Raw genomic sequence first — 22,640 nt, forward strand, 5'->3', positions numbered from 1 at the left:
GATTTGCGCTCGATCAGCCAGGCCGGCTTCTTCCACACAGTGGTCTCTGCACAGTAAGACAGATAATGACAAAAAGTTGCCCTGCACTGCAGTGACTTCTTTGAAGACAGCAGCATTGCAGGGAAGTTACTGAAGATCTAAGGGCTCCTGTGGACTGCAAACGCAGCTCTCCAAAGAGGTGGAGTGTGCAACAGCGAAGCTTTGTAAGAGCTCCATCCCACTGCCTCGGCTGCTGGGGGCTTCAGCACTCCCACCTACACCATTCTCAAAGTCCTCATGTCTTAAAATCCTCCATGATGTCCCGAAGGAGCAAAGGAGCAGAACAGGCAGAGGTCATGACATCTCTAGCTTATTGGCAAATGTTTCCTGAAGAAAGGGAGTACCAGGGGATGGGGGTGGGGAGGAGGGCAAGGATCAATCAGCAGTCGGTCCTTTTGGCAGATCTCAGCTTCCATGGCTCCTGCACACATGCAGCTCACAAGAAGATCAAGTAGGAAATACTGAAGGATTATCCTTCCAGCCCTTCTGTCCGTCATCTGAGCCCAGCCTCACCACTTAAATATATTATCCATAGAAAACTGGCCTCCAAGTCTTAAAATTATATAGAATATAAAAACAAGATCAAAGTCTTTTGTGTATAAAAAAAAAATAAATAAGATTTCAGAAAAGTTCGGGGAGGGCACAAATCAGTTTGCTGTAACTCGTGATTTCATCCATTCGAGGCCAGCCGGTAACCTACAGTAAAGGAATAAATTAAAATGCATAAAAATTTAATGAATGCATCAATTTATTTATTAGGATTTATTTGCTGCCTTTTTGAAGGCATTCATTCAAAGCAGTGTACAACAAGAATAAGTCAAACCTAAGCAATAGACAATTACAGCAGTAAAAATATTCAACTAAACAAATGATGGCATAGTTTGCTATATTATAATGTCAACACATTATATAACAAAACATTTTAATAGATAATCAATGCACAGCTCAATGATGGACCTGGATGTATGAGGAGTGTTAGTCAACTGACACCATGAGGGGTTGCTGCCTCATCACAGCACACACGAACACCCCTGCACACCATCAGGGTTATGGAACGGTTTGATAGATGCACCCCTTTCCCCGTAGCACTACTGGGTTCCTCACTCCATCTGGGGGCAGTGCAAGAATTCAGGGAAAAGAAACACCTGAATGGATCCACTTAGGCCAGCCTCCACAGACAAGCCTCCCCAAAACCTGGTGGCAGTGCAATATTACAGAAACAGGGGAATTCTCCATCCACTAAACCAGTGGTTTTCAACCCAGTCCTCAGGGATCACCGGGTCACTCTTTTTTTTTTTTTTAGGGTATCCACAATGAATATACATGAGAGAAAGTTGCATTCCAAGGCGGCAGTGCATACAAACCTCATCCATATTCATTGTGGATATCCTGAAAACCCGACTGGCCAGGAGGTCCCTGAGGACTGGGTTGAAAACCACTGCCCTAAACAATCTCATTCAGTACAGCCCTGCTACACAACAGAATCGGCTGTCCCACTTGCTTCCTGGTACAATGTAACTGTCTGATCTTTGCTTTTCCTCTCTTCAACTATCCCAGGGAATTCGCTTTTTGCCTCCATCTCCACTGGGAGGTCATTCCATGCACCCACTGCTCTTTTCTATTAATAAATTTTGCTCCCCAGGCAGTCGTATAGCCACAGGTGGGCCTGGATGGGCTGGGGCCCATCTACTTAGGGTTCAGGCCCACCCAACAGCAGCACACATGTAATGCTAGCTAGTGGGGATCCCAAGCTCCGCCAGCTGAAGACCTCCCCCTGATGGTGCTGAAAACACTGCTCTCCACTTCAACAGTCTAAGCTTCCTAAGCTGCTGATGCTGGCCTCATTGCATTGAGGGGTGGGGGGGGGGGAGAGGAGAACACTTGGTGCCCACCCACTTCTTGACTAGGCCCACCCAAAATCTGTCTTGAAACACCCCTGTCCCCAGGTCTCATAACCTCTTTATAAAGCTTCCTATTGAAAAATTGTAAGAGGTCAGTGTTCAAAGCTAATTGTCCAGAACCTGCTACCCTCATAACTAGTGCTCACCAGTCCCAATCTGTGATATTCAGCAGCATTATCTGGATAAAAAGGTAGTGCTGAGGCAGTCAGAACTAGCTGCCTAATTCTATTATATAGTGCTAAAAATATAGTGGAATTAGAAAAGGTGCAGAGAAGGGCGACGAAAATGATAAAGGGGATGGGACGACTTCCCTATGAGGAAAGGCTAAAGCAGCTAGGGCTGTTCAGCTTGGAGAAAAGGCGGCTGAGGGGAGATATGATAGAGGTCTATAAAATAATGAGTGGAGTGGAATGGGTAGATGTGAAGCGTCTGTTTACGCTTTCCAAAAATACTAGGGCTAGGGGGCATGCGATGAAGCTACAATGAAGTAAATTTAAAACGAATCGGAGAAAGTTTTCTTCACTAAATGTGTAATTAAACTCTGGAATTCGTTGCCAGACAATCTGGTAAAGGCGGTTAGCTTAGTGGAGTTTTAAAAAGGTTTGGACGGCTTCCTAAAGGAAAAGTCCATAGACTGTTATTAAATGGACTTGGGGGAAAATCCACTATTTCTGGGATAAGCAGTATAAAATGTTTTGTACTTTTTTGGGATCTTGCCAGGTATTTGTGACCTGGATTGGCCACTGTTGGAAACAGGATGCTGGGCTTGATGGACCTTTGGTATGTCCCAGTATGGTAATACTTATGTACTTATAAATTGTGTATGCAATTTAATTGTATAATGAGCCAATTAGTGCCAATAATTGGGTGCTATGAATTATGTGTACCTCTTAGTCGGTCTTCTATATAGCTGCATGCGTAAATTTTACACATGATAAGAAGGGGGAGTGGACATGGGCAGGTCAGGGGTGTTCCTGGAATTTGTGCAGTGTTACAGAATTAGGCAGATTCGCATCTAATTTAGGTTTACACCAGGTTTCAGTTGGTTTTTGGGTGTGGATCCTGGCGCCAAACGCTATCCTATAGACGGTGCCCAATTTGGAGTATTGATTCTAGAATCGTGCTTAGCACTCATTTTTTTTCAGCACCATATATACAGAATTTAGTCCTATTTGGCTAGTGCTGGCACAGAGCGAAGGCGGAGCCGGGAGTTAGCCAGGTACTGCTGCTATTTCATGCTGCTGCTGCCTGGATAGCCGTCCAGGTTCTAGCGTTCAATGTCGACGATATCCAGATAACTTCCAGCAGCCACTGAATACATGAATACTCAGCACTGGTATCAGAGAACAGCCCAGGGCTGAATATCAGAGTACAAAAAAACCCTGCGGTGACCAGTGTTTAAAATACTCCCCTAAGGTTCAAAGTCCCAGTGGCTAGACAAGGAACAGAGCTCATCCTGTAGCTGGGTGTTTCTATCCCTTTAATCCTAGCAGACCTAAAAGGGGAATCTACTCCCTGCCCTGTGGCAGCTGCTATGGGTGTGACCTAATCTCAAGGCCACTGCCTGTGAATTGCTGCATTTCCCCAGCTATCCACACTGTCCTCACACCCACTCATACTAGTGTCAGTGCCTAACAAAGTCTCTCTTCTAAGAAAAAATCCCTTACTACAAACTCAATACAAGCTAAGGGTGATTATACATACTTAAACCTAAAACAGCAGCAGTGTGAGCACGTACCTGTCCCCTCCCCCTGTGCGCATGCGCCACACTCATATCCGCTGATCCCTTCCCCTGTATGCCTGCCCCACACCCACCCCTGCCTGCCCCCTGTGCATACACAGCTTGTGTACCTACCCCTCTCCTGTAAGCGCACAGCACCCTTGGATGTGCCATGGATGGTCTTTGATGGAGCTGAGGGTGAGGAACTTGGAAATCTCAGAGGCAGACATTGAATTCTTCACATCTTGTTTGTTTGCAAAGATCAGAACTGCTGCGTTCTGCAGATCCTGGGGGAAAACACATATATTTGTGATCCTTCTGTAACATTCAACACCCCCCCCCCAAAAAAAATTAGGAATCTTGTAGTCCTTCACACCACCTGTCTCCCCACTAATGGCAGAAGGATGTCAGTCTATTCTGGCTGATGTGGGGGGGGGGGGGGGGGGGAAACCCAGCATGTTCTGCTTGGTTTCTCTGCAATGAACTTGCAGCTTTTTGCCTCTGAAATACTGCGGATCCTGAAAGGGCTACGCAGAATTCCAATATACATTATGACAGGACATACCTTCCTAGATTACAGATAAACTTATTTTGAGCAAAAGTGGATTTACTTCCTTCTGTCATTGCATTGTTGTGAAGCACGGATGGAAAGGGGGGGGGCGTCTCACCTCATGTGCCAGCATCTTATATAGTTCTTCTTTTGTTACTGTCAGTCTCTCTCTGTCTGTGCTGTCAATCACAAGGATAACAAACTAGAGGAAAAAAAAAAGGACAAATCTGGGTCACTTTTCACAGAACCTTTAGTGAAGATCCAGACTGAAGAAATCTGGAGAGAGAAAAATGGTCCCTTTCACCTGGAAGGGTCACTGACTCATGAATGCTATTGCTACTATCAAAGATCTGTCCCTCCTGTTGGCCAATCTGTTTTCCCTAGAAGGCAGGGTGGAAACTGCCACCCACTGCTTTCCAGAGCAGAGAGGTGTGGTAGCCCCGTTAGCCCACTTTTAAAGGTAATCAATAGAAATCAAACAAAATAAAACATGGAAAAGAAAATAAGATGATCCCTTTTTTATTGGACATAACTTAATACATTTCTTGATTAGCTTTCGAAGGTTGCCCTTCTTCCTCAGATCGGAAATAAGCAAATGTGGTAGATGACAGCAGTGGCGTACCAAGGGGGGGGGGCGGTCCGCCCCGGGTGCACGCCGCTGGGGGGGGGGGGGCCGCGCGCCTGTCGGCTCTTCGTTTTCATGCTCCCTTTGCCCCGGAACAAGTTACTTCCTGTTCTGGGGCAGAGGGAGCATAAAAACGAAGAGCCGGCAGGCGCGCGGCACCCCCCCCCCCCCAGCGGCGTGCACCCAGGGGGGGTCGCCGCGCTGTTCCGGGGGGGGGGTGCTGCACCCAGGGGGGGGCGCATCGGCGATCCACCCCGGGTGTCAGCCCCCATAGGAACGCCACTGGATGACAGTATATATATAAGTAAAACATCCAAGCATTTCATTGACAGTCTAAGGGTGGGGGTGGGTAAGAGGTATGCATGGGAACATCAAAGCATTTCAGAGATAGTCTAACAGAGAAAAGACAAACCTGCCCATTTCAAATTTAGGTCCACAGCAGAACCAGGCAAAAGGGATGAAAGACTGCAGAACCAGAGCTGTGAGCGCTTTTCTGTTCCTTGCTAGCTGAGGCATCCATTCTCTGCTTCAAAGTCCCTTCCTGAAGTCAGTCAGGATCTTTGCAGGGTAAAGCTTCTGCACTGTCCTTCCCCTCCCCCTCCCACAAAAGCTCTGTCCTAGATGCATGTGCCCTTATGCATCAGTCCCTGTCCCCTGCTAGACTCTAGCCATGTGCACGGGGAAGGGAGAGATCCAGTGTTGCCAGGTGGGCGGTTTTACCGCCCAATTGGGCGGTTTTCCGCGACCCGCCGCGGGAAATTTTTGCCCGCGGCGGGTTGCGGTTTTTTGGGCTGGTTTTTGTGCTTCGGGCGGTTTTTTTAGGTGGCTTTTTCGGCCGCGGTGGGCGGGGTTAGTGACGTTTTGGGCGGGGTTAGTGACGTGGGAGGCGGGGTTAGTGACGGGGAAGGCGGGGCCGATGACGGCAGGGGCGGGGTTGATGACGGCGGGGGTGTCAGGGGCGGGGTTTGAGTTTGGGTGGGTTTGGGCTGGATTTTGGGCTCCTTTAGGCTGGAAAAATATTTTCCACCTGGCAACCCTGGAGAGATCTTTCTGCCACATCAGCCTGTGAACAGAACGTGCTTTTCTGGAGATGTTCTCAGGTCCTGATTTTTTAATTGTTTGGAGTAGCTCCATCTTAAACAAAATGGATCGTGCAACTGGCACTAACATTTAAAAAAGAGGCAGCTTAGTTTGAGATCTGATATATTGCCTACAGCAGACTAAGCCCTTTATACAACAATTAAAAAAAAAAAAAAAAAAAAGTAACAGAGTGAAGGAAGAAAAGGACTAAATCATGGGATAAAGCAGATAATTGCTCAGGATCATGTGATTCAGTTTGAGTTATCTTCAAAGGACACTGTTAAAACAGGGAAATTCAAACATCCTGATAGAATGGATGAAATAAAAGCCAAGGTAATAAAGAAGAAACCTGAATGATTCTAAGGTACCTGAATTAACTGCTAATAAGTGTGTCATGAATAAAACCAGTAAACTAGAGAGAAAAGAAAAAAAGAGCAGTTATGCTAAAGTCTTCATGAGGCAGAGAGATCTTGAAAACCCTCATATAAACATTCCAAGTTCAGAAAGGTTGACAGGAGACCAGCATTCAGCCTGTGTGGCTAAATAGTACTGTGAAAGATGCTATCAATGCCCAAAATTCCTTAAAAAAATGGAAAGCAAGAACTAAAAAAAACCAAAAAGCTCTGGCAAACCTAGATGTGAAATGTTAAGGCACGCCAAAAGAATTTGAGGAGAAACATGCTGAAGAAAAAAAAAAAAACTAACCTTTTCACATACATCCAAAAAAAAAAAAAACCTACAAGGAAATCAGGCCCAGATGCATCAACCAAACGTAAAAAAAGCTAAATCGTTAAAGCCATTACCAAATTTTAAAAAATGAACAATGCTCCAAAAAAACAAGTCGCACAAGTTCGGTGCGGTATTGTAAAGAACGATGCATCAATCCCCGTCGGTAATCGGCTCCTAAAGCATGCGCAGAGCAGCCAAGCATTATGCTGGCTGCTCTGCGCATGCCAGAAATGTCAAACAAAAAAGAAAACAACACAAACACATGGCTCCCCGCTTTCCCCTGCATGTCTCCACAAACATAAAGGATCGGGAGGGGGCAAAGGCGCTCATAAAGACCGTCCTATATGGACGGCCTTGCCCCCCCCCCCCCCTCCCGAGGTTGCCGCTGCTCCCCGCTGCTCCGTGTGTGAAATAAAAGCTGTTAAAAATCTTAACTTTTGCAGTGCCGGGCCCCCCTCCTTTCCTGTCTCTCTCTTCTCCTTCTGTATCCAATGCTCCACCTCTTGCCATCCTCCGCCTCTGTGCCCCACCTCCCTGAGTTTGTCGTCGCCGCTCCCCCCCTCCACCATAATGGCCGGTGCAGCGCCTCTCACCTATGTTTGAAGGCGCTGCAAGGGTTGGATCAGCTGTTCGTCGATCGCTTCTGTCTCCTCCGACGTCTTTCTCCTTGTGTCCACCCTCCTCTGACGTCAGTTATCTACGTAGGTAACTGACGTCAGAAGAGGGCGGGCACAGGAAGAAAGAGAGAGACATCGGAGGAGACAGAAGCGATCGACGAACAGCTGATCCAACCCGTGCAGCGCCTTCAAACATAGGTGAGAGGCGCTGCACCGGCCATTATGGCGGAGGGGGAGTCCGGTGGAGGGGGGGAGCGGCGATGACGAACTCAGGGGGGCGGGGCACGGAGGTGGAGGATGTCAGGAGGTGGAGCATTGGATACAGAAGGAGAAGAGAGACAGGAAGGGAGGGGGGCCCGGCACTGCAAAAGTTAAGATTTATAACAGCTTTTATTTCACATACGGAGCAGCGGGGAGCAGCGGCAACCTCGGGGGGGGGGGGGGGCAAGGCCGTCCATACAGGACGCTGCTAATGAGCGCCTTTGCCACCTCCCGATCCTTTTTTAATTTTAGTTTCATTTTTTGTTTTTGGCAGAGGGAAGTGGGGGAGCTCACTTTTCTTTTTTAAACATGTTTTTTATGGTGCAGGGGGCAGCGGGGAGATGACAGCTCAGGCCTTAACAACAGGTCTGAGCTCACGTTAAATTTCTGCCGGTAAATGGTTCGTTGCAATCGTCGGTATGCTTAGTGCATTTCGAATTGTCCTCATTTCAATGGTAGTTTCTCGTTTGCATTCCATTTTCATTAGCTGCTAGCGTTGTCGGAAAATGGCCTTTAATGCATGCTACGTTTCAAAATTTCCTCGTTAAAGGGTTGTTAAAGTTTTGTGCATCTGGGCCTCAGTTGGGCCATTGGATGACCAGAGAATTAAAGGAGTGCTCGGGGGAAATATGGAAGTAACAGAAAAATTTCTTTGCTGCCATCTTCACTGCAAAGGATGATAGGAAAATACCTATGTCTAAACCATTCTCTGTAGACAATGATTCAGAGAACTGAAACAAATAAGTATGAATCTAACATAGTAACATAGTAGATGACGGCAGAAAAAGACCTGCACGGTCCATCCAGTCTGCCCAACAAGATAACTCATATGTGCTACTTTTTGTGTATACCTTACCCTGATTTGTACCTGTCCTCTTCAGGGCACAGACCGTATAAGTCTGCCCCGCACTATCCCCGCCTCCCAACCACCAGCCCCGCCTCCCAACCACTGGCATCTGGATTTTGAGAAAGCCTTTGATGACCCTACTGAAAGATTTCTCAGGAAATTTAAAGAAAAAGTCATGGGTTAAGAGACTATGGGGCTCACTTTCAACGCAGACTTACAAAGTTACATATGTTACTATGGAACTTTGTAAGTGTATGTACTTTGAAGATACACCTCAGTGTCAGATTGCAACATTGTAACTGGTTAAAGGATAAGAAACAGTAGGATTAAATCAGTGGGAGGCCCTAGGGATTAGAGCAGCGGACTGAGAATCAGGAAGCCAGGGTTCAAATCCAACTGATGCTCAACATGAACTTGAGTTGGTCACAGATTTGAACTAGTACTGAGAAAGCATGTGAGTAATCCTAATCCAGTGGAAAGAGGTAAATACTGGAGTTTCCCAGTGATCTGTGCTGGGACTGACCAGTAATCTATTTACTAATGATCATAGGCGCCCGGTATAAGAGGCTTGCACAAGTTACAAACAGCAGCAGGATGGCTCTTGGATCCGCAGTTTCTCATTCTCCGTCTTTGCTCTTTTCTGTTCTTGCTGCCTGCGTCCCGCCGCGGTTTCTCCTCTTTCCTTCCCCCGTGCCAATGTGCGACTCTCACAGTCACTTCAGCCTTCAGGGCTGCGCTGCATGATTGAGTCCTGCTGAGTGCTCCCGATTCCCGCCTTAATCGCTAGCGGTACTGTAGTGAATAGCAATCGTCGTCATCTGCTTCGCCTCAGGATCAGCCAGAGTCAGCCTTCCCTACGAGGGCTCCCGACCCGTCACGATGCAACTTCCTGCAAAGGCGGGAACGTGCGAGCGGGGCCATTACTGAGTAGGGAAGGCTCAAGGCTGGCTAAGAGTGGCTGTCTGAGGTGTTCCCATTCCCACTTCCTTCCCAGACCAGAAAAGGAAATTGTGGCACGCAACGCACGTTGGATTTCAGGAGAGGTAGGTGCTGACTCTGAGGCAGGTTTTAAGTCAAAATAAAAAAATAAATATTTTGTTTCATGCAGATCTCAGCCCATTTGAGTCTCTTAGTCTTACATAACTAATGGGCTATAACTATAAGCCCCTAATGCAGTCCATTGGTTTTCTTATATTTTGTTTGTGATGACTTATATTGTGCCAAAATTGAAATTTGAAAACTGTTATCTCTATCTGGTCGTTAATAAAAGGAGCTCATTGTGAATACTATCCACCCTAAAAGGATGTTTTGTGGCTGTACATGAGAATTGTAATATGATCCCTTGTTTCATATTGTTGACGGTCTGCATTTTCCGTATGGGTGGTATATTGGTGTATTAGGTTCTGCCCAGTGTAATATTTATGGTACAATAAGGTTCTGAGTGTGTTTTTGCACAAAGTTGTGCATAGCGTTTTGCAGTTGAGCGATTGTGCTTAGAATATGCTTTGAGCAACCACTTTACTCTTTGACATATGATACATATCTAATATCTAAATTTAATAAAAGGTATTGTGACTATTTTATTTTTACTTTTTTTTTCTGTGTGTTGTCAGACAATTATGGATGTAAGCTCCGCCCCTGACCCCACCCCCCTTTAGCCTCCCCAAACAGTTGGGCCACCGACCGCCTATGCTAATGATCTGGAAAAGGAAAGCACGAGTAAACGGAAAACATTTGCGATATGACAGTTAATGAAGTGGAGGAACTGCAGGAGGAACTTGAGACTGACAGATCAGGACGCTAAGAGGCATATTTTCAAAGCACTTTGGGAGGCTAAGTTCCATAGGTTTCTATGGAACTTTGGGAGGCTAAGTGCTTTGAAAATGAGCCTCTAAATGACTGACACAACATAAGGAAAACTAATCTAACTATAGGTTCTGGGTTAGCAGTCACCACTCAGGAAAAGCATCTTGTCACTGCAGGCAATACACTGAATCCTCAACTCAGTGTGCAAAGGTAGTATAAACAAAAAGAAGCAAACAGGATGATAGGAATTATAAGTACATGAGTAATGCCACACTGGGAAAAGTCCAAGGGTCCATCGAGCCCAGCTTCCTGTCCACGACAGTGGCCAATTCAGGCCAAGGGCACCTGGCAAGCTTCCCAAACGTACAAACATTCTATACATGTTATTCCTGGAATTGTGGATTTTTCCCAAGTCTATTTAGTAGCGGTTTATGGACTTGTCCTTTAGGAAACCGTCTAACCCCTTTTTAAACTGTGCCAAGCTAACCGCCTTCACCATGTTCTCCGGGAACGAATTCCAGAGTTTAATTATGCATTGGGTGAAGAAACATTTTCTCCGATTTGTTTTAAATTTACTACACTGTAGTTTCATCGCATGCCCCCTAGTCCTAGTATTTTTGGAAAGCGTGAACAGACGCTTCACATCCACCTGTTCCACTCCACTCATTATTTTATATACCTCTATCATGTCTCCCCTCAGCCATCTCTTCTCCAAACTGAAAAGCCCTAGCCTCCTTAGTCTTTCTTCAATTACTCAGAAAAGAATAGAGAATAAAAGTGAGAATATCATAGTGCTTCTACTGGTCCATGGGGCAATCACATTGGTCATTTGGGGCATCTTTTACTAAAGTTTAGTTCGAGTTATCTGCAGCAGGGCCCGTTTTATTCCTATGGGCCCTGCTGCAGGTAACTCGAGCTAAGCTTTAGTAGAGAACCTCCTTGACCTCCAAAAACAGAGAAGGGCAACCAAAAATGGAAAAGTTTATTTATATCCCACTTTACCTAAAGTGGGTTAAAACAAATACATATATAATTAAAATAAACATACAATCAAATAAGATCGTATCTATTCAGAGATCAACATCTGCGAAACATTAAATCATATAAAAGCAAACTTCAATGCAATCTTAAAAATGCATTAAAGTTGATTTAAAAACTCCCCATTATGAAGAAACCCTAAAGTTAGGGCTCTTAAGTTTGAGAAAGAAGACAGAGGGGCTAGAGTTGTGTTTATAAAAGTCACAAGCAGGCCGGAACAGAAGGAAAGTACTAGGATAAAGGAACACTCCATGAAACTAATTCGGAACAAGTTTAAAACTATTCAGTCAGGCAACAGACGGCAAACTTAAATCCTTCACTGATCTACAGTCTTGAGTATTCAATCCCCTCCAGAGATATCTTTCGTTATGCTCAGCTGAGTCATTATGTTCGAACGTTACCATGGAGTGACTTGGCAGAAGACGTTCAGGTTGAGCTCTCTACAGCCTGTTCTTTAGAGGCGCAACAGAAAGTGTCGCTTTCCTTTCATCATCGGCATATCAGGGACATTGCTCCAGAATTAAACTACTCTTGGCTTTCGGAATTATGGAGGAAGGATATCCTGCTATCGCTAACAGTGGAGCAGCTGAAAGCACACATTTTGGCCATTCGCAAATACTCTGCCATTGCTGCGCACTGGGAGCTGCAATGCAAATTTGTGCTCCGTGTGTATATTTCCCCACGTCGTGGGACTGTCACCATGGGGATCGTGTCTGAAGTGTGGAGCAGAAGGGACGTGTGTTTTGGACATGTATAGGGATTGTAAAATTCTGGAAAGACATATTATTGCAAGTGGCAGGGATGTGGAACGCGAGATGGCACTATGATTCGGCGTTCTTGCTTGGGCGCCCAACTTTAAGTTCACCTTCTCCGAGTGGATTGAAAAGATTTGTGTTTAAAGCCACTATAGTGGCCAAAACAAGCCATTTTGACAGAATGGCTATCTAACAATTACCCTACAGTTCAGCAATGGAGAATGTGGATGATCGTGTTTCTGAGAACGGAGCGGATGGAAATTCATGACTTTGCTTCAGCTGGAGGGGTAAAACTGCAGCAATGCTGGTGTCCATTCTGGAATACAATGACCCCCCCCCCCCCCGTGGCAAGAAGTCACCTGTTGAACAAATAGATCCCAGATATACAATTCACTGGTATTCAGTCTTGTTAACTTTTATGCTCGTAGGGTGTTTTAAGGTATTCAGTAGTTAAGGGGAAGGGAAATTTGTAAAATGTTATGGCTTGGTGGCATGTAACCGATGGAGATGTTTATCAATAAAAACGATTGATACATAAAACTATTCATTCAAGAATTGAGCTGTGAATTTGTTGCCAGAGGATGTGGTAAAAGCATTTACAGCTAGGATGAAATATCTGGACAATTTCCTGGAGGAAATGTTCACAAACAAGGATTAGCCCAGTAGATTATCTGAGTGTCTCCACCTCACGGTTCTGCAGTACGCTATAAGGAACAGTTAACCGTTAGAATCTGCCGGGCTTTTCCAAATAGGAGACAGGTTGCTGGACATGCCATGCTAGCTCCGACCAGTGGCTTCTCACATCTTATGTTATTACACCCCATCAGGGGCCTGAAATTATCCTTGAAGAGAAGGAGTCAAAGTACCATCGAGAACCTTATCAGTGCCCACCTCAGGATTATACTGGGCAAACATCATACAGTTGCTTCTAGAGTCCAAGACAGCTCACAAACGTAATATATGCCTCTACCCAGGGCGGCCATCTTTATTTGCCACAGAGAAATTCATTGCTGCCATAGTTTGAACTTCTTCCCTGACGAAGATACAAAACCTAGCCATGTTGGCGGAGGTTCTTCTGACTAGCAATTTTGCTGCCAGTTAAGTAAAAGCATGTGAATGCATTCAATTATGCATTTAAACTACAGAGGTTTGTAGTCACTGCACTGAAGAAATAGATGCTATTCTGAAGTGATTTTCCAAGATAAAATAATATAAAAATATTCATTACAGCCATACATAAAAACACTGTAGATGCAGGAGGAATTGCACTCTGCTGCCTAATGAAGAGTTCAACAAGCAACACGGTTGTATTAAATTCTGATAATCCCAGTAACTTTAACAACAGAGTCTACAACTAAAAAAAATCTTAATATGTATTAAAAGTTATCAATAGAAATCAAACAAAATAAAACATGGAAAAGAAAATAAGAAAACTCTGTCAGACTGTCAAAGTAATGCTTTGATGTTTCTCTTATATATACTATCTGCTACCACATTTGCTTATTTCCGATCTGACGAAGAAGGGCAACCTTCGAAAGCTAATCAAGAAATGTATTAAGTTATGTCCAATAAAAAAGGTATCATCTTATTTTCTTTTCCATGTTTTATTTTGTTTGATTTCTATTGATAACCTTTAAGAGTGGACTAACACGGCTACCACACCTCCTCTCTACTTAATATGTATTAGAAAGGCATCATTCTTATTCAATGGTACTTTGCCTTTTCTGTTGGTGTATTTCATGAGGAATATACTGTGCCTGGGACTTATTCTCATTTTATATTAGCCATATAGTTGTCCCTGCGTGTTTGACTACTGATTGGTTCCTTCCAACTGATCTACCCAGGAAATGGCATTGCAGAGTGTCATGAATGCCACAACATTTCAAGCTGAACATACACTTCCTCCCTGCAGCTGCACTGGGGAACTTGGTCCGAACTGCATCAGAATGGGAGTGGTGGGGGGGGGGGGGGGGAGTCTGCAAATGAGCTAGTGGTGGTGACCTGAAGTATCCCGACAGAATACCCTTTGCTCTAGTCTCACAGAGACTCTCCTTACCTCCGTGTTGGAATAGTAGGTGTTCCACGTGGATCTCAGGGTCTCCTGTCCCCCGATATCCCACATCAGGAAGTGTGTTTTCTTTATGATAATTTCCTCCACGTTACTGCCAATGGTAGGTGAGGTATGGACTACCTCATCCATGAGACTGCAAAAGAGGGAAGACCAGTGTTAGCTCTGCAGTGCTGACAAATGATGCAGTGTCTGCCTCCCCCACAGCTGCCAGGGGAAGGGTAATGAGCATTTTTAGGATTTTGCACAACTCAGATACCTTATTGTGCTGTCTAATGAATTAGGGATCCAATCCCAGCTCCACCACTCACTGTTACTGACTATGAGCTGTATTTACAACACCAAGCTCTGCACTACATGAAGTGTTCAAGTGATGCAGAACAGACCTCAGTTTACCACTCTCTGCCATGTCTATGATCCTGCAACAGCTACTGGGCTCTGTGCCAGGCAAGAATGTAGTGTTGATACAGGCAGGGCATGGAGGGCCGTCACAGGATATTTAGCCACCATCATACCCTGCAGGCTATAGGCTAAGTCAAGCTTTACTATCTTGGCTTCAAGTAACACTGGCCACTGGCATTCTGTTGATCAATCATGTTAATTTTATGCTGAGTTTTGATTTCCTTTTAGATTTGCTGTATGTTTATGCTTTGCTTTTATTGTACTGCATGTTTTAGTCTTGAGTTTGTTTTAACTTTTATGAGTGTAAATTGTAACCCGCTTAGATGTCTTTGATAGGCAGGATATAAATTTGATAAACAGTGTAGCTGGGCAGAAGCAAAATCTAACAGGCAAGTTTTATTTTGCTCCTGCCTTTTCTGTCCTCGGAAGGCATACAGTAATTTTACACCTGAGACCATGCAGTGGCCAAAAGTTAAAACAGCAGCATTAGGATTTCAACCCTGGCTTCCCTAGCGTTCAGCTCACTGCTCTAACCACTAGACTACAGGAAAAGGCAAATTAATCCAGCCAGTCTGCCCAGTTGAGATTTGCCTAACCTCATGTATCCAATGCAGACATTTTCTATAAGTAGCCCATCAGCTTCCCATCTTCTTTTTTATTTGACCTCTCAACCCTTTACTCACCACTGCCCTCCACATCTGTCCCAAGCAAGCACAAATCTGCTATAAGGGCTGACTACCATCACCACATCTGCTGGTAAGCCACTTCAGGCCTCATTTTTAGCTTTCATTTGTTAAAAATACTTTTCCAATTATACAGTTACAAACATGTCCACCGCAGATGGAACAATCATTAAAGCAAACAGTGTAGCATAAATTCTAATATTGGAAAGAATAGATAGAAAATGTTCCCAGAGTCCACTTAATATGAAGAAATTGGAGAGACCCAAGAAAAACATTGGAGCACAGGAAAGGTACAAAACTAGAAAGAAAAACAGAGGGTGACACATGGAGCATTACATCATCACAATCGAGCACGCTATGACTCCACCTGCTCATCTAACTCCGGGCCCTTCAGAACTTCCTTTGTTGCGAATAAAACATTATTTCTATATTTAAACACAACATTTATAAGGAAGTCTTAAATGGGAAACTGCTCCAGGACTGGAATGCCTGATGCAAGGCCAGAAGTTTCCTCCTCCTTCCTTGTATTATTCTTGATAAGTTAAGAAACACCCCCCAACAAAATTAACCTCCTTATTATGGGAAAAAAGTTTCAAAACCCAGTTTCAATCTTGTTTGGATACAACTACATCAAGCAAGGTGCCTCTCATAAGTACCCCTGTTTTCCCACCATTTGGAAGAACTTGGACTTTCTCCTTGTGGGGGATACCACTCTTCTCTTCCCAACTTTAGTCAAGGATGGAATAACTTCTGGCCATTCCCTATTTCAAGAATCTCAAAAAAATGCATCTTCAATAATTCCATAGAGGCCACAGATGATCCCTTAGGGAAGTTGAAAAATCTCAGACTCTACTGATATAAACCTTTTGGATTAATGCTTGTGCTACCTGCTCAACAGTAAGGGCATTTTTGGCCTCCGACAAGGCTTTGGTACATGCCTGTATTATGTTCTCATGCTGCTGTATTTGCCCGTGAACAGAAACAATAACTGATTTTTTTTCCTCCAGTAAATACCTCACCAACCAAGCTTCCTGCACAGCTAAAGTATCCCACAAGGAATTGAGAGTTATAACCAGTGGCGTAGCTACATGGGGCCACGAGAGCCTGGGCCCCCGTAGATTTGGCCCTGGACCCCCCCCCCCCTGCCGACGATCCTCTCGATCCCCCCTCCCATCGCCAACCTGCTGTCACCTACCTTTGCTGGTGGGGACCTCAACCTTCGCCAGCCAAGGTCCTCTTCTTCCGGCGCAAGGCTACATTCTGTTTCTGTGAGTCTGATGACCCACAGAAACAGAACGAAGCCTTGCAGATCAGCCAGCGGCCGCATTGCTGGCTGATCTGCAAGGTTTCATTCTGTTTCTGTGAGTCTGACTCAGAAACAGAACAAAGTCTTGTGCCGGAAGAAGAGGACCTCGGCTGGCGGGGGTTGGGGTCCCCTGCCAGCAAAGGTAGGCGATGGCAGTGGGAGCGGGGGTCAAGAGGGTCACTGGCAGGGGGGGGGTCAAAGTTGTTGTTGGTGGTGGCGGCGGCGGGTCAGCAATGGCGGGGTCGGCAGCGCCAGGGGGGACTAAAATGTGCCCCCTCACCTCGGGCTCTGGACCCCCCTCCCGCCGAAGTCTGGCTACGCCCCTAGTTATAACTAGCTTAAATTTAAACTGGATGGGGGAAGGGAGGAGGAATTGGGGAACTGAGCTCTGAAGATCTGGAACCATCCATGTTATTTGAATGTTCTAATGTGTACTTAATAGAAGTTTCATTAGTATTACACTGACATCATATCAAATCTTTGTTATTTGAATTTCAGTGCTGTTAGTATGTATATTTTTGATACTGTTTCATGGTAGTCCTATTATATGGTTTGAATTTGCTGTTCACAGGTTTAGCTCATTTAGGGCCCTTTTATAGAGCGGCTTACCGCTCGCTCTTCTGGGACTACCACCGGCCCAATGCGGTCGCCAGTTGTAGTCTCACCCCGAGCGTGCACCACTTCCGGGGGAAAAAGAAAACCTCCTTAAATGGCTTGCATGATGGTAACCCGGCAGTAATCGGGCATTGCGGCTAGTGCTGGGTTAGCGCAGAAGCCTTTATCGCCACCTCAGTGGGTGGTGGTATGGACTCCCCGCCACATGGTAAGAGTTCTCTTACTGCATTGGCCATGTGTGTCTGGGGGCTTTTTGCCCACTGCGGTAAAAAGGGCCCTGGTGCGCAGGGAAAAACGGCCCCCACTGTTAACGCAGGGCCCTTTTCCCCCGAAGTTTGATAAAAGGACCCCCCTATTGTATTTACATTTGGCCATTTTTACTCTTGTTATGCTGTTAAACAAAATTGTACATGTTATGTTGAACTGCACACCACTGAATCTCTTCATAAAGGCGGTTAATAAATCCCAATAAATAAATAAATAAAATAAAACAGTCAGCAATAGAATGATAACATGCTGGATTTTAATTTTGTCGTATCATTACATTTCATCTAAGTTTTCCATTTTAGCTGGAGAGTAATAGCTCTTTTATGTTTCAAAAACTAATAGGGGAAAAAAAAACCCCTCTCCAAACTCGATCAGTAGTCTGGTTTCAATCAGCGTCTACAGCAGGGGTCAGTGGGTACATGGAAGTCGTGAAGTTGATATTGGGACCGCGTCAATGCCACACGCTCCAGAGCCCAACTCCAGCAGCACAGTGGACCAAAAACTGTCAGTTGACGACTAGACCAGGGAATTCACTGCTGACAGAGCTGAGGGGTAACTTCAAAGGCAGCTTTTGCGCTTCCCCATAATTACAGAACTCTATCAACCACTATCACAAAGATCAATTTATTTATTTCACTTATAAAAACCATCTATAATTTCCAAAAGCTCTGGGTAAAAAACATACAACATCAATGCCTAATCCACCAGCCAGGCTCCCTTCATGTCTTATTACTAAGTATTGTTATAATCCCCCCAAAGCCACCAAAATTAAGGAAGGATGTTATCTATGTTCATTGCTGTTTGTTCTTTCAACCAAGGGCCCTTCCACAAGATTAGTTAAATGTCTTAGTGGAGGAGTGGCCTAGTGGTTAGGGTGGTGAACTTTGGTCCTGGGGAACTGAGTTCAATTCCCGGCACAGGCAGCTCCTTGTGACTCTGGGCAAGTCACTTAACCCTCCATTGCCCCATGTAAGCCGCATTGAGCCTGCCATGAGTGGGAAAGCGCAGGGTACAAATGTAACAACAATAAAATAGATACTATTGGAGATTCTACATGGAATGTTGCTAGTATTGGAGATTCTACATGGAATGTTGCTATTCCACTAGCAACATTCCATGTAGAAGGCTGCGCAGGCTTCTGTTTCTGTGAGTCTGACGTCCTGCACGTACGTGCAGGACGTCAGACTCACAGAAGCAGAAGCCTGCGCGGCCACATTGGTGATCTGCAAGGGCCGACTTCTACATGGAATATTGCTAGTGGAATAGCAGTAGAATCTCAAATAGTAGCAACAGTGGAGGAGTGGCCTAGTGGTTAGGGTGGTGGACTTTGGTCCTGAGGAACTGAGTTCGATTCCCACTTCAGGCACAGGCAGCTCCTTGTGACTCTGGGCAAGTCACTTAACCCTCCATTGCCCCATGTAAGCCGCATTGAGCCTGTCATGAGTGGGAAAGCGCAGGGTACAAATGTAACAAAAATAAAATAGATACTATTGGAGATTCTACATGTAATGTTGCTACTATTGGAGATTCTACATGGAATGTTGCTACTACTGGAGATTCTACATGGAATTTTGCTATTCTACTAGCAACATTCCATATAGAAGGCTGCGCAGGCTTCTGTTTCTGTGAGTCTGACTTACAGAAGCAGAAGCCTGCACGGCCACATTGGTGTCACTTAACCCTCCATTGCCCCATGTAAGCCGCATTGAGCCTGCCATGAGTGGGAAAGCGCAGGGTACAAATGTAACAAAAATAAAATAGATACTATTGGAGATTCTACATGGAATGTTGTTATTCCTCTAGCAACATTCCATGTAGAAGGCTGCGCAGGCTTCTGTTTCTGTGAGTCTGACGTCCTGCACGTACGTGCAGGACGTCAGACTCACAGAAGCAGAAGCCTGCGCGGCCACATTGGTGATCTGCAAGTGCCAACTTCTACATGGAATATTGCTAGTGGAATAGCAGTAGAATCTGAAATAGTAGCAACAGTGGAGGAGTGGCCTAGTGGTTAGGGTGGTGAACTTTGGTCCTGGGGAACTGAGTTCAATTCCCGGCACAGGCAGCTCCTTGTGACTCTGGGCAAGTCACTTAACCCTCCATTGCCTGCCGCATAGAGCCTGCTATGAGTGGGAAAGCGCGGGGTACAAATGTAACAAATATATTTAGAAGCTCAATGCAGTCATACCACTGCTGTTTTCAGACTAAGGCTGATTGTTATCTAATTCCTCTCTTACTTGGCAGCTTCCTGCAGCAGGGGGTCGCATGCAGTGACAGATGTGTAACACACAGGGCTAGCGTGTCAGATCTGGTTCTCTCTGAGCACACTGGGTTCCCGATTCCCCAGGCCTCTGCAGTGTGATCAGGACCCCCTCCCCCACAGCTTCCAAAGCCCAAGATACACTTCATTTCCCATCTCACCCCCTGCTCAGGCCATCTGCTAGTGGTTTAAATATGAATGGGGGAAAGTAAGAGGAATACTTACAACTGGTAAAGGATGGTAGTCTTGCCAGCATTATCCAGACCCACAATAATCACCTTGTGCTCTGCAGAACAAATGAAGAAGAGCAGAGAAGGGTCAGCAGCCTGGTCTCCTGTGGGACCCCAGCCCCCACAATAGATAATCAGAAGTATGGGAAAGGGCCAGGGGTGGGCTCTTTCTCCGGACCTAGCCAGCTCTGCAGTTGGAAGGGGGGGGGGAGGCAACACTTGCCTCTCTCTCCTCCCTCCCTTCATGCAGGCACGCTAGGCATACCTTTGCTGGCAGCCAATAAATGGACTGCCACCACTCCCAAGGTCTTGCTTTGAGCAGCATGCTGGAACTTCTCTCACATGCTCGAGAAGTCCCAGCCTGCTGCCCAGAGCTGGAAACAAGGAGCGGGGAGCAGCAGTAGTCTATTGACTTGGCTGGCAGGGCTCAGCATCCCTACCAGCAAAGTAAAAGATAATTCAGCAGGGGGCCCAAGCTCACATTTTGGGAGCCAGTTGTTAAAGTAGCCATGGAGGGCCCTACTTTAACAACTGGCTCCCAAAATTCTTAAAAACTTAACAACCGGCTCTTGCGAGTCTGTGAGAGCCTGCTCCAGCACACCACTGGAAAGGGCACATTGTGGAATTTAGCCACCACAAAAAAAGTTAACAGATACACAGAGCAAAACAACAAAACAAAAAACCCCAGGTCCAATTCTGTGAGCAGTAGCAGGGCAGAAAGACGAGTTCTGAGGGGGTTCGGGGCCAGGCAATGCTGGGAAACGAGGAAGAAGGACTGACATTTCCCTTCTGATGCCAGGTTACTCTAATAGTTAGCTGGGGGACAAAAAGAGTTCTTTGCTCATCGGGGAATTAAGGGATCCGTCCCCCTGACTTGCGTCATAGTATTTCTAACAAGAGGCTTTCAAATTCACTTTTTATTTTGGTTTGGGAAGGTGTTTGAGGGAAGGGGGGGGGGGCGCCCTTTATCCAAATGTTTCAGTCTCAGAGGTGAGCGCTGAGAAATCTTGAAGCCAGGTTTCCAGACCCAGAAGTGCAAGAAGGAGAGGCAGTTGAAGGTTTCACCAGAAATGAATCCAGGGACAAGCAACTGGGGAAAAAGAATGCTCAGAAGTAGAACAGATGTTCTTCTAAAGAGAATTCTTAACAATAGGCGTCTAAGAAAGTAGCAGGAGTGTGATCAAATGCATTCTGAAGCGACCCTACTGAAATTAAAAGTGGAGGTGGGGAAGAGAAGGAAAAGGAAAGCCAGGAATGTGAAGCATGTCTGAAAGTGTCTGACTTCGGGCGAACATGGCGCAGACGTTGCTTTTTCTGCTGATCCTGCCCGGCCAGGGAGCAGCAAAAAACCTGGGCCAGACAAAACAGCCCTGGAAAGGCAGTCGGGTGTTCCAAAACATCTGCAACATCACATCCCCTCCCCCATAGGACTCCCAGTGGTGCTGCTGAACGCCTTTCAAAAGTAAAACAATCTTCACAGCTCTATCCCAATCCCAGACACCCCATGGGGAGTCTGAAAGGAAAGAATAGAGCCCCCGGCCCAGTGTCAGTCTGGCACCCTACCACAGTACAAAGCCCAGAAACAACAAAAGCAGCTGAAGGCTTATTGCTGACACAGCAGATGACAAAAAACTAGAGTCAGACTCAGGACGAACGCCCCACATAATTCAGAAATACTTCTTTATATTTAAAGTACAACCGCCCCCCCCCCCCCCCTCTTCCAGGCCAGAGGGTCGAGATGTCTAAAATCAGCAAGATAAAAGCTGGGCCAGGTTCCATTTGTATCATCTCGGGTCCCGCAGAAACCGAGGGGGGGGGGGGCATGAATGGCTCAGGACCTGTTCAGCAGGCTGTCTCCAGCAGCCCGACTAGGGGTACTATACATTTCACCACTCAGAGAAAAAAGTTTCAAGGAGGCTGCGGTAGATTCAGGATGAGCCCCTACAGAGATCTGGAAAAATATCTGGAGGGAAGAAGACGGGGGGAATCCAATAACCTTTCTAAATATTACAAAGGAAGGGGAAAAGAGCCCTTGTAGAGATCATAAAGAAGGAGAGGGTCAGAAGGAGCCCCCTACAAAGAACAGAAAAACTCTCATGTAGCATGAATGGAGGGGGAGGGGGAGGGGGAGGGGGAGGCAACCCCCCCACCACCAGAAAGCCTTCTAAAAAGTAGCGGGCTGGAAAAGGAAAGAACCCCCTATGGAGACCAGAAAGACCTTTGAGTAGTAAGAAAAGGCCACGAGATCCAGTGATCCTTCTAAAAATTAGAAGGGGGAGGAAGGATCAGGATGTGAGGGAAGATCAGGGAGAGCCCCCTATGGAAACAGGGGATCGTCCAGGTGACTCTTCATTCCCCTCAGAGGCCAAAGGCGAGAGACGGGAAAATGGGCTCTTTCTCATAGAAATGTCCAAGACACCCCCACCCCGTCTGGGCCAAAGAGGCACGTCCTTACCATGAGTTCCGAAGATCGCCATCAGCTTTGCGAAGAGCTGCCCCATACTGTAGGGCCCGGAGCCCGCGGGTTGAACACAGCGATCTGCAAAAGGACGTCGGTCTGACTGCAGAAGCAATTAAAGGGCCACTACCGCGCCAGTACTACTTCTAGCCTGTGCTGTGACGTCACGGGAAGCCCTGCCTCCGGGAGTTCCTGACGTCTTTGTTCCAAGCCCCGCCTCCAGGTGTTCCTGCTGTTTGCGTTGCAGCCCTGCCCACCAGAGAAAGAAGCCTGGAACGCTCCATCGCTGGCGGGTGACGTTACAGAGGAGGCGGGTTCAGGAATCTAGCGTGGAGAAGGAAAGTGAAAGAGGAGGAGCTGAGGCTGGGAAAAATTCCCCCGGGGAT

The 22,640-nt window shown here is 46.0% G+C and overlaps 1 protein-coding gene across 1 annotated transcript; it reads right to left on the reverse strand.

The window, feature by feature from the left end:
- Nucleotides 1-6: 6 nt before the first annotated feature.
- On the reverse strand, nt 7-22,383 carry LOC115459397 (ADP-ribosylation factor-like protein 5C). Its single transcript, XM_030189228.1, has 6 exons — nt 22,252-22,383; nt 19,792-19,852; nt 14,025-14,172; nt 4,329-4,412; nt 3,796-3,947; nt 7-735 (listed from the first exon to the last, which is right to left on the reverse strand). The coding sequence occupies exons 1-6, from the start codon at nt 22,295-22,297 to the stop codon at nt 687-689; spliced, it is 540 nt and encodes a 179-aa protein (XP_030045088.1). The 5' UTR covers nt 22,298-22,383; the 3' UTR covers nt 7-686.
- Nucleotides 22,384-22,640: the final 257 nt, after the last annotated feature.

The sequence above is a fragment of the Microcaecilia unicolor genome, unplaced genomic scaffold (genome assembly GCF_901765095.1).
Source record: "Microcaecilia unicolor unplaced genomic scaffold, aMicUni1.1, whole genome shotgun sequence".
NCBI lineage: Eukaryota > Metazoa > Chordata > Amphibia > Gymnophiona > Siphonopidae > Microcaecilia > Microcaecilia unicolor.